At 36.3% G+C, this 12746-nt stretch overlaps 1 protein-coding gene across 1 annotated transcript in view; it reads right to left on the minus strand.

Annotated features, from left to right (window-relative positions):
- LOC120768864 (gamma-aminobutyric acid type B receptor subunit 1) overlaps positions 1-1447 on the minus strand; it is a 147393-nt gene extending 145946 nt beyond the window's left edge. Inside the window, exons 1-2 of the mRNA XM_040095619.1 lie at positions 1295-1447; positions 683-817 (exon numbers count right to left, since the gene is read on the minus strand). Coding sequence (XP_039951553.1) covers positions 683-817; positions 1295-1447 — 288 coding nt within the window. The remainder of the gene's footprint in view (positions 1-682; positions 818-1294) is intronic.
- Between the last annotated feature and the right edge of the window lie 11299 nt (positions 1448-12746).

Here is a 12746-nt window from a genome sequence, read left to right on the forward strand (position 1 = left end):
TAGTTTTTGATTTACTGTTAACTACCACAACTTCCTATTCATATTCGGTGCAACAAATATTTTTTTATTATATTTTCATAAAAATATTGAAATGAAAAAATTTCATATTTTCAAGATCACTGCTTTAAAGCAATGGATGGCGGTTATCTGCAACTCTTCTGCTGAATTTTTAATTTTGTGTGTGTGTGTGTGTGTGTTTGTCGCTTATGCGTTTGTAGGAATGTGTCACCTGTCTTCGCCTGCACTTCCGCTCGCCATTGGCCATATTTGTTTTTAATTAACTCAGTAACGTAAATATTGTGGCGCTGCCATTATTTTTAACACAAACAGCCGCGGAACAAAGGCAAAACGAGTAGCATACTATAAGCGCGAATAAAAAAAAACAACAGCAATAACCATCATCAATCTTGTCAGTGGCATTTATCGCCGCGTCGTTACTTTATGCTTCGTGTTTCACACATGCATGTGTGTGTGTACGCCGCGTTACCGTATGTGTGTGTGTGTGATGGCAATTTCCTGCCGGCAGCGATAATTGCAAGCAATTATTTGTACATCACATTTACTTACGCACATGTGAGTATGTATATTTGTGTGTATAATGTTATATTTCTGGTATATGTAAGTAGGTAGGTATGTATGTGTGTATTATATTTTATTTAATTTATTTATAATTTTTACTCACCACTATTAAGTTCCACATTTTTGCCGCCTCTGCCACGGTGGTGCAGACCGTGCTGCAGCCGGCTAGTAACATTAATTTTTGTGGTCTATTATAGAGTAGATTGTACATAACGCTAGCGCCCAAGCCGGGCTCACACTGCAATGAGAGAGAGAGGAGGTGGGTGGAAAACAAATTAGTTGATTTAAAACATTTCAACAAAATACACATTAAGGAAAATTCAATTACTTAAGAAAATTAACTTCTCAACTTCTCAATTGATTATAAAAAAATCGAAAAAAATCGAAAAAATCCGATAGATTGCTATGTATTGCTCAATTATTAAATAAAATAAATGTCAAACTAAAAAATATATTTTTCTTCATACTCCTAATGAAGTTCTGCATCCGAATTCATCATTGAGATTAAAAACCAGAAAACATATTTAATATGGCTCCTTCAAAGCAAAATAGTATTTTTTTAAGAATGGTTTAGAAAAAAACGTACATATATAATTTAAAGTTATGGTCAATAATTTAGTTTTACTTGTATTATAAAACTAAGAACTTCCATTATCTTTTATCAAGTGACCGCCAAGACTTCTTCTTCTGTTTTATTGGCGTAGACACCGTTTACACGTTTATAGCCAACTTTACGACAGAGCGCCTGTGGTTCTTCCCTTTCGGAGATTTCAAGTATAGCCAGGTCCTTCTCCACCTGGTATTGGCAGTATTCGCCCTGACCATAAATCTTCCGCAGAACCTTTCTCAACTCTGAACGTCGATTCATCAGATGTTGTCATCGTCTATTCCTCTTCACCATATGCAGGACGGGAATAATAAGTACTTATTGAGTTTGGTCTTTGTTCGTCGAGAGAGGACTTTACTTCTCAATTGCATTCACAGACCGAAGTAACACCTGTTGGCAGGAGGATTTCGAGATGTTGTTGTTGCTGTTAATGCTGGTTCCAAGATAGACGAAGTTATCTACAACTTCGAAATTATGACTGACCAACGGTTGCAGACACAAAGAAGATGAACAGTAGACCTTGATAGATAGATTTTTGATTTAACAGTTCGAAAAGAGTTCGGTCGGGAGGATTCCGGAGTGCACCACTTCTCGATAATCGAAGAAAATGATCAACATAACCTTACTTTAGACCTGCTTTGACATAGTTTTTCGGCTTCGGGTCAACTTTGTCACAATATGCGGCCTATTGATCGTCTGTTTCTGGATCCTAAGCTTATATCCGAGACTCATCGCTAGTAATAAAATGTTTCATGGGAACCGGATAGTTGGAAAGCATTGTTTCACAGACGCTTACGCGACACTGTTTTTCGAAAATATTGTGTGATTTTGGAACTAATCATGCTTTCACCTTTTTTGGGCCTAAATTATGTTTGAAAATGGTTTTCCCTGATCTTTCCGAAATTCCAACAAGGCCAGTAAGATCTCTGACTGTTTTTCGCCTATTCTCTAGCACCAAATATTTTGTTTTATTGACGTGTTGATCATCAGCTGATGTTGACGGCTGTCCTGAAGGTGGTTCGTCGCCAATGCGTTCTTGATCCGCCTTGAATAATTTATACCAATCAAAAAACACTTGCTCGCCGCAAACAATTATCAATGACGACCTTTTCCAATATTTTGATATAATGATTATTTTGATATGGCATTTGGCACAGATGTCACTGACAGTCTTACAAATATAAAAAAATAATATTTCAACGAAGGGGTCTTACTATTTTTTGCCCATTGTAGAAAACTCATGTATCGATAAAAAATATGCTAGCGTTGGTGTTACCGACTTGTTCCTTTTCTCAATTTTTTTTTGTATAAATATGTATGTATGTATATATGGTTATATCATCTATCAAAAACCTCTTTTTCAAACCCAAACAAGAGACAATAATTTTCGTCGGTACTCTAATCCTGCAATCATTTTTCATTCAAAAATTAATTCATTCCAATTCAGAGAACAGCAACCGTGCACAAATAATCGTCGGCAACTCGACATTCATATTCGCACATTAAACTAAATGGCCAGTCGGCGTGTTGACAGACATTTAAAGTGCGCAATTTTCATGAATATTTCTATAATAACCGTTAGCAGCGCTAATATGCCCATTTAAAACTGTTATTCGAAACTGGCAATTTGCCGCTACAACAACAAAACCAACAAGCAAAACAAAACAAGAAATAGGCGAGCATAAAAATTTGCTGAAAATGTGGCAAGCCCAAAAACAAAATATAAAAAGGTATAAAAATAAAAACAAAGCTTGAGAAAGCGCGGATAAACCGAAAGCGGAAAAGTAAAATAAATAAATGCCGTTAAAACTGGCTGCACTGCATGTGTGTTGCATGAAATTAGCGCATAACAGGCTAAGTGTTGCTGTTATTGTTATTGTTGTACTTTTTGCACAAAACTTTACAGTTTTCCTCTTGTTATTGTTGTTGTTGCATATTTGCATGCAAGTGGCAATTTTTCACACATTTAATGTGGCATACTGCTCGCGTGTTGCAACACACAAAGGCGACAAGTTTGCACCAAACGCCACATACTTTAGTTAAAGAGCTGAGCTTTAAGTGCAGGCGACTTTCAAATTGCTGGAATTGCGGTGATTTGTGTTGAGTCAAATTGAATGGAGCGGAGTTCTTGTGTTTGCCGTGTCCAGCGTTTAACACGCGAAGGTGACTGGGTTGTCAAGTGTGAAATGGTGGGAATTTTGATTTAATCAGCTGATAGGTTGTATTTGTTGTTGCTTTTTATTTAGTTTTAAATTGTGCTATGGTTGTTGTAAATTCTTCAGGCTCAATGAGTTATTTCACTAAATAAATACGCCAGAGACTTGAGTATCACATTTAACATGCGGTGAGGGCTTTATACAAATCGGCCTATTTCCGAAACGAAAGGGATTTTTGCTAATAGGCGTACTTTCCACTTCTTCTCTTCAAATATAATAGCCTTGAGATATCGAAAAAGAGGGCACAAAAAGTGTCTTCAAGGTATTCCAAATCGTTCAAAAGTTGTCAAAATCGAACAGCGACTTTTCAAGCCCACATATCGTGACTTAAAATGCAAAATAACGTAATATCACTTTTCTTCAAATTACAGGCGAAAAAAAAACGATGTAATACAAAGCACTTATATTGAAACAAAATTTGAGTTTTGGTTATAAACTGGTTATATATTGGTTATATTATGGTAGTATATTGGTTATATTATGGCTATATGATGGTTATATATTGGTTATAACTGACAGCGGTAGCTGAAAATTTTATGCTACCTATGCGAAGTATGATATAGTGGATCGCAAGCAATAAAAAACTCAATTTCGATTTTTTTGATGATACTTTGTTTTGCATTTTTGGTGACGACATACTGAATATGTAGACCCCAGTGCCTACCGTTGATTTTTTACTAAAAATAAAGATCCGCCTGTGAGGTATCTTAATATAACTTATAACGCATCTCTTTTTGGCGTCAATATGTTGTCATGCCAAACAAATTAATATTAACGGGTAAATACTATGTCTAACCAGTTTATACCCGATATCCTCAACCAGAGTTTACCCATATATTGGGTAAATAGACTTGAACCGTTTTTCGCTGATTACGTCCTTAAACGGTTTAACAATACTATGTAATAGTTCCAGTTGATGAACAAGACTTCCTTTTTTAAGGTTGTCAATTGAAATTACTCTCTGACTATCCCAAAATATGGATGCCAGAACCATGGCTGCTGACTGTTGCGTTTTTAAACACTTTCGAGTAGGTTCATGGTGTGTAGTTCGCACGACTGTCGATTAGAATTCGGAGTGAAATGTTGGAGCCATATTTCCTCAATTGTCACATATCAACGCGAAAACTGGGTTTTATTACTTAGGAACATCTCTAAACACTGCTCCGAATCATCAGCTCGTCGTTGCCTATGGTCAAAAGTGAGCTCGTGTGGCATCCACTTTTCACAGAACTTGCTTATGCCCAAATATTTGTGCTAGATATGACGTATAGTACCTGTTAACTTGATATCTTTAGAGTACCTGTTATCTCAAACCACTTCACGTTACGGTCAACCAAAATTATTTTGCTGCCTTTTTTGAAGTTTTCGTCGCTAACAACTGAGTTTTGGCGTCCATTAGATCACATCGGTGCTCGTTTCATCACGTCTAAACTAAGCATATCAATACTTGATGTTTGATTTTCCTGGGGTATTGTCTGGAAAGTCGTCGGCAAGCCAAGTTTTGGTTTCAACTTTAGTTTTTCCTTAAAAAAAATATTATTTTATCAGCACGCGAAATTGCTTTTAGTCCATTTTTTTTACAATAACAAAAGGCGCTTCACTCAAAATGATATAAATTATACACACACCTTATGATGCTGTGATATAAATGTGTCATCCAATAAAGATTATGTTAGATTGTACTGGCCGGCTGCCATAACATAACATAACTTGTAGACCAACTGGTCCTTTGTAATGCTTTATGAATGTTCGGTTTAATAAAATATACACGGTAGTGTTCGTCACACGAAACGTCAACGCTTGCAAACTTTAAGAGTGACTTGATAATTAATTTTTATATTTCGTCCTTTGAACCGCGAAGCTACTAGATATCTGAGCGTCTCCCTGTTGTCAAATTTTGCCTATTCGGCTCACATGCCATGCTAGTAGGTTATGACTTATCAAGAGGCCAACCATCGTCTGGCAATCCTTCCGAGATCGTGTGAGTAAAAATCGGGCGTACTTTTCTTTTGCTTCCTTGCTCAGTATATTGTCGATCCTGGCAGTCCGTAATGCATTCCACCAATTCTGATCCGTCTGTCAGCTCTAACGAAAATTTCATATGTAATATTTTAAGTGACTTCCTTATTTCCTGTACTTCCAAAACTTTTTAAAACCTCATCAGGACGATTTGTATATGTTTTGTAAATATCGACGTAAAATCTAGAAGTAATGAAAACATCGTACAACACTCAGCTGGGTATTTGAGCAAACCAGTTTTTTCGAGAGCGTGAGTCAAGAACGTGTCTTGTTGGAACTTTTCAAGAAGCCGTAGAGCGAAGCGATGTCGCTTGAGAAGATCGAGAGGCTCCAGTTCTTGCACAAGCAATTGCACTCTAAGGTATTTCCCTTGCAAGAGTATAAAATGTTAGTCCTTCCGGGTATTGCATATAGCTTTTAGAGGTCCGTGTGTAAGAACTCTTGGAACAAGTTTATATAGGTATACTTATTAATCAGATACAAATCTCTATTTTGCTATATTATATTGAAATTCAGAAGAAAAAATTTCTCAACTCAAAATTGTCAGAATTCGTTTATGAAATACCGGTAATACCAGTGATTCTCTAAAAGCAAATATCGTCTTTATTAAGTGATTGACAACTGCAAAACCAGGGAAGTTTTCTTAAATTTATTTTATTATGTTTTATTGTTTAACCTTTGAATAGAAAATTATAGCTTTTCAAATCGATTTCAGATATGACATAGTATATTTGATTTGATTTCAGTTACTTGCCTTTGCAGTTTAAATATTGATATAAAATTTTGCAAACCTATTGGGCCACACTTCTTGTATTAGCAGCCATATAATTATGTTTTCACTAAATAGCTCATCTATCTACAAATATTTTTACTATTACCTTACATACATTTATTTTTAACTAGTGAAATGAAAATTTCTCTAAATGCACAATTTTGCGAAATGAGAGCAAAGAGCGCATTGCTTCAACCAAATTGTCAACCACAAAATATTTTCACTCCGTAGACACTTTATTATGGCTAAAATTCCACACCGCCACTCATCTAACTCAGTGTAGGTCTAGGTCAGTCTCGCCTTTGCCAACAAACACTAACACCGGCACAAATGCCACAGCTGACGAGAAGGCCACCGCATAACGCACATAAAACACACTGAGTAATGAGCAGCAAAGTAATAAAGTGCAAACATAAAGCAAATCGTGCAACAAAGTAGCTTTCACTATTATTTAAAGTGTAGTAGATGTCGGCGCTTATGTAAGAACGCTATGCAAATTAGTTGGCACGAAGGTGAAAGCCACAAAGTTGGCGCGCGAGGACAAGGCAACAGTTGTGCAAAGTAAATGCGAAGGCGAAGACGAAGGCAAAGGCAAAGGCGAAGGTTGCGTTTAACCGCCGAAGAGGTGGGGAAAAGGAAGTGTAGTTCTTTATTTTTTATACCCTGAACATGGTATATAAATTTTGCCGCTGAGTTTGAAAAGAAAAAAACGTGGAGGACCCCATAAACTGTATATATGTATGTATAGTATATGTGAGTGATCAGTGTGACATGTCTGTATGTCGCTCAGTTTTTGAGATATCGATATGAAATTCTGTACACACTCTTTTTATCCCAAGAAACGGCTTGTTTGTCGGAATCGCTTATATCGGACCGCTATATCATATTGCTGTCATACAAACTGAAATATCGGAATCAAGTTCTTGTATGGAAAACTTTCACTAATAAATGAAGAAATTGTTCAGATCGGCTTACTATAGCATATAGCTGCCATACAAACTGATCGATCAAAATGAAGTCCTTGTATTTAAAACTTTTTCATTTGAAGAGATATCTTTACAAAATTTGGCATAGATTATTGCCTAAAGCAACGTTATAATTTCCGAAAAAATAATTGAGATCGGAGCACTATAGCATATAGCTGCCATACAAACCGACCGATCCAAATCAATTCCTTGTATTGAAAACTGTATCATTTGAAAAGATATCATCACAAAAATTTACAAAGATTATTGCCTTAGGCAACGTTATAATCTCCGAAGAAATAATTGAGATCGGATCACTTTAGCATATAGCTGCCATACAAACCCATGAATCAGTATCAAGTTAAATTTCTTTTTATGCTATTTTTTCTAATAACAAAAGAACCAATGAAGGCTATTATTGTCTTTTTCTTCTGTTTTTCTTCTTTTTTTCTTTTTCCCATTTTGCTTATTTATTTTGCGGCTAACATAGTGGAGCGCGCTATAAAGAAGGAAGTCATTTGCGTTTCGACGCCCAAAAGTTGGACGCGCATGCAATTTCCTCACCACAACAAAAACAATAATAACGGTAGTAGTAACGAATAACGGTACACGTAAAAATACCAAAGGCCCCAACGGTGTCGGAAACAACGGCATTACCTGCATGAGTATGTTTGTATGTATCAGTGCAAGCCAAATGGTGTGGCATACTATGGGCCGCTACTAAAAATGCTAATAAGCACAAAAGCCAAAACGCTTGTAAGCCAATGCGCAGACACACACATCGACTGAACACAAGGGCAGCGTACAGTCAAAGGTGCTGTCTACGCGGAATTGGCCCCTTGGCTAGCTGACATGGCGCTAATGTGCCAAATATTACCAACGGCGGTAATATATGTAGCTACACACACCATGTTGTTGTTGTTCTTTTCGCTTTTTACTATTTTGGTTATGTTCTTCGTGTATTATTGTTGTTTTGGCGGCTATGCCGCATTGCTAGCTGCCACTTTCTGTGTTTGTGTGCGTATATGCGTGCATGTATTTGTTTATATGTGTGTGTGAGTGTGCGCAGTTTTATGTTCGCTTGCTTGCGCCTTTCCGTTGCCGCATTTCATAAACAATTTTTTACGCTGTTAAAGGCTTTAAGCAGCGCGTCGACTTTGACGCCTAACTGTAGGCAACACAGTGGTGCTCCATGCATGTACATACATGTGTGTGTGTTAATGTGCTAGAGCAATGACTGTAGAAAAGTGTTTACGGTAACAGGTATGTGGTGTTGGCGAAACGAAGTGACCGCCAACTGTGTCTGTGTTCATTAACATTCACACATTCACACATACATATAGTATAGTTACAACAACACTTAAGTACATAGCCATAAACAAACACACACAGTTACATGCACTTTAGCGCACACAAAATTACAGCCTTTGGCATATGACGTGACGTAATACTCGCATTACTTCCAACAACAGGTAACGCCATAAAAGAGCAACAACTGGCATCTGACACCCACACACACACACCCATACAAGCGCTCACTCTCACATAGAAGTGGTGTTTATTATTGCCACCGCTATCGCTGTTGCCGTTGTAATCATCATCAAAGTATATGACCATGACCATAACCGCGACAATGTTGGCCCATATGACGCCAACAATAACGGTAGTTTTATTGTAGCGGACAAAACGCTCTGAAGTGCGTATGTATGTGTGTTGTTTTAAAGGCAAATATGCAATTGGAAATAGTGTATTGTACGTAATTTTGTGAGTTTTTTAGTTTCGTTTACTGCCTTAAAAGACGTTGGTTTGTTGAATCGATTTTTTGTTTTTGATATGCTTCCTTAATTTTTTGAATATTCTTCAATTTAGAAGGGGGTTAGTTTAAAAAGAAATGTTACTAAAATTGAAATACTGAGTTTATAACTATATTGGTGCTGTATTATTCAACATTTTTACGTTTTCTAAAGAGAATCCGATATTTTTAAGGTAACTAAAAAAAATGAATATATTTAAGGAAATGTGGCAATAGTGCTCAATCCTGAAATACTAAAACGGTCACAGTCCTCCAAAAAAGTCCTTAAAAATGCACTATATGCTTAAAATTATAAGGCAGTTGATATAAAAAAAGAAAATTGGCAACAGTGCTCTTACGCAAAGTAAACGAGAATCAAAAAAACTACAAATAAAGTAGTACTATTCAAAATATGATCAGGAACTTTGCGTCTGTAACTTTATTCGTGCTGAGTTAATCAAAATTTGAACGTTTACTAAAGAGAATCAGGTATTTATAAGGTAATTGATATAAACACAATGAACATAGTTAAAGAAATGTAGCACAAGTGCTCAATTCCGAAATACTAAAATGAACAAATGTCAGTCTCTTCCAAAATAGTCCTAAAAAATGCACTAAGAACTTAAATTTATAAAGTAGTTGATATAAACACATTAAAGAAAATTGGCAATAGTACTAAAACCCGAAATATTAAAATAGCAAAATGCCATAACTCCAAAAAAGACCTCAAAAATGAACTAAATACATTAAATTATAAAGTAGTTTATATAAATACACTTTAAGGAAAATTGACAACAGCGCACGTACGCAAAATAAATGTGAATCAGAAGAGCTATAAATACAATGGTAATACTCAAAGTGTATAATACTCAACCGAAGAGGAGAGAGCTTCTTAAAGCAGCTATGGTCAATGGATGCACCTATATGTCTACTGGCGAGACTTATCCGCATTCCGACACAAGAAAATTACTTGACTTGAACGACTTTTTCATCACTTGACAAACATCCAAAGCGTTCACTACCATTGAAAATATAATGGACTTACACTAATTTAAACTACGTTTAAACCATTCACCAGTATATCTAATCCTAAATGGCCAATAAAAGACATCGAAATAGTGCCTTATCTTTCTAACAGACTTACGGATTGGGAGCATTTCAAAGTTATGCTTGACAATATTGATTTTAAAATAAATATAAGACCGCTGTAGAAAATGTCAGAAGGACCTACTCGTTTCCGTCCTTGTATCGTCCATCGCATTTCTTAGACGGCGGTGATTTCAGCCTTTACTTTTGCGAAGACATCAACCAGATGGGCAGTGGCACCTTCCCAATTTAGGGGTCGTACATTCCATATGCATGCCCTTAAATCATAGTCCATATTACGTTTGTCGACATAAAAAGTGGCATCTTTCATCCGAAGCTGTTTTTTTCTCTTAATTGGTAGCGTTTTTACAAGGCGGGTCCCAAATCCAGCGCACAACCTCGCCGGGCGATTTTAGTTACTAGTATTTCGATGTCTCAAGGCACCAGCGTTTATATAAGATCAAGTGAGTTCCCTTTTTGGACGAACTTTTAATCTAATCTAATCGTCAAAAAAAAAAATAATCGAAGTTATTTTTGGTTCTTGTAGTTACAATATTTACATAAACCTTCCAGCCTGCTAGTTGGAGTATGTTTGCGTGACATACATTCTGCCGTTCTAGGCCACTCACATACTGGCTTTTTCACAATACTTATACCGACACCCCTCTTTCGTAAGCCAAATGCTGTTAACGGTATAGAATTTAGTAATAACATGCAAGTGGCAAACCTTAAGTATTCAAGAACATGTGTCTAAATGTCAGCTAACGGTACTCAAGTAAATATAAATATGTATAATAGTATAAATTTTTGTAATTACGGTAATTGCGCAATAAAATGTAAATAATTTAGCAAATTCAAGAAATTAGCTGTGAACATGCACGCTGCAAGTTGGTACCAAATTAAATAATAAAATTAAATTAACAAAATATTTAAGCGCTGGCACGCAAAAATATTGATTAGTCGAAAAAGTCTTTTCGTATTTTGTCAATAGATGTCGTGCAGCAGTATATCTCCAGTGCTGCTAATCACATTGTGTCATGCCATACAGTGTTGGAAAGGTGTTTAGCTTTATTTAAACAGAAAAAAATTAATTTCGGGAAAGTTGGAAAAAAGTTAAAAATGTTTAAAATTGACTGAAAATAATGAAGAAATTCCTTATATTTTGGAATTTTTGTATAAAAAGGGAAGAATGCCACGCAAGCCACTAAATGAAATTTGTGAATGAGACGATGCTCTATCAGTTCATGTCGCACAAACATGGTTCGCTCGCTTCCCTTCTGGAAATTTCGATGTGAAAGATGCACCTCGCTCTGGTCGAACTATCGTTGAAAAAGTAGATGAAATTATGGAAAAGATTGACCAGGATCGTCACATAAGCAATGACATCGTTAAGGAACTTAACATTCATCATTAAACGGTTTTGAACCATTTAAAAAAAATTAGCTACAACAAGTAAGGAAGGGCTAAGTTCGGGTGTCACCGAACATTTTATACTCTCGCATGATAAAGTGATAATCGAGATTTCATTATACGTCATTTACATATTTTTCAAATACCGTATTTTTGTAAAGTTTTATTCCGTTATCATCATTGGTTCCTAATGTATATATTATACAGAAAAGGCATCAGATGGAATTCAAAATAACGTTATATTGGAAGAAGGCGTGGTTGTTAACCGATTTCTCCCATATTTCGTACATGTCATCAGGGTGTTAAAAATATAATATATACCGAATTTCATTGAAATCGGTCTAGTAGTTCCTGAGATATGGTTTTTGGTCCATAAGTAGGCGAGGCCACGCCCATTTTCAATTTTTAAAAAAAGCCTGGGTGCAGCTTTCTTCTGCCATTTCTTTCGTAAAATTTGGTGTTTCTGACGTTTTTTGTTAGTCGGTTAACGGACTTTTAGTGATTTTCAACATAACCTTTGTATGGGAGGTGGGCGTGGTTATTATCCGATTTCTTCCATTTTTGAACTGTATATGGAAATGCCTGAAGAAAACGACTCTATAGAGTTTGGTTGACATAGCTATAGTAGTTTCCGAGATATGTACAAAAAACTTAGTAGGGGGCGGGGCCTCGCCCACTTCTCCAAAAAAATTACGTCCAAATATGCCCCTCCCTAATGCGATGTGTGTGCTTTTGTGCCAAATTTCACTTTAATATCTCTATTTATGGCTAAGTTATGATACTTTATAGGTTTTCGGTTTCCGCCATTTTGTGGGCGTGGCAGTGGGCCGATTTTGCACATCTTCGAACTTAACCTTCTTATGGAGCCAAGGAATACGTGTACCAAGTTTCATCATGATATCTTAATTTTTACTCAAGTTACAGCTTGAACGGACGGACGGACAGACGGACGGACGGACAGACGGACGGACGGACAGACAGACATCCGGATTTCGACTCTACTCGTCACCCTGATCACTTTGGTATATATAACCCTATAGATATATGACTCTTTTAGTTTTAGGACTTACAAACAACCGTTATGTGAACAAAACTATAATACTCTCCTTAGCAACATTGTTGCGAGAGTATAAAAAGAAGCTCCATATTTGGGTATCAAATGAATTATTGTCTGTGATAAATTTAATCGACCGAATAAACATCTGCGATTCTTTGCTGAAACAAAATGAAATCGAACTATTCCTAAAAAATTCTAAATACGGCAATAATGTGCGAAAAAGTTCATGGTCCAGGCGTGGTG

This window comes from Bactrocera tryoni, chromosome 2 (assembly GCF_016617805.1).
Source record: "Bactrocera tryoni isolate S06 chromosome 2, CSIRO_BtryS06_freeze2, whole genome shotgun sequence".
NCBI lineage: Eukaryota > Metazoa > Arthropoda > Insecta > Diptera > Tephritidae > Bactrocera > Bactrocera tryoni.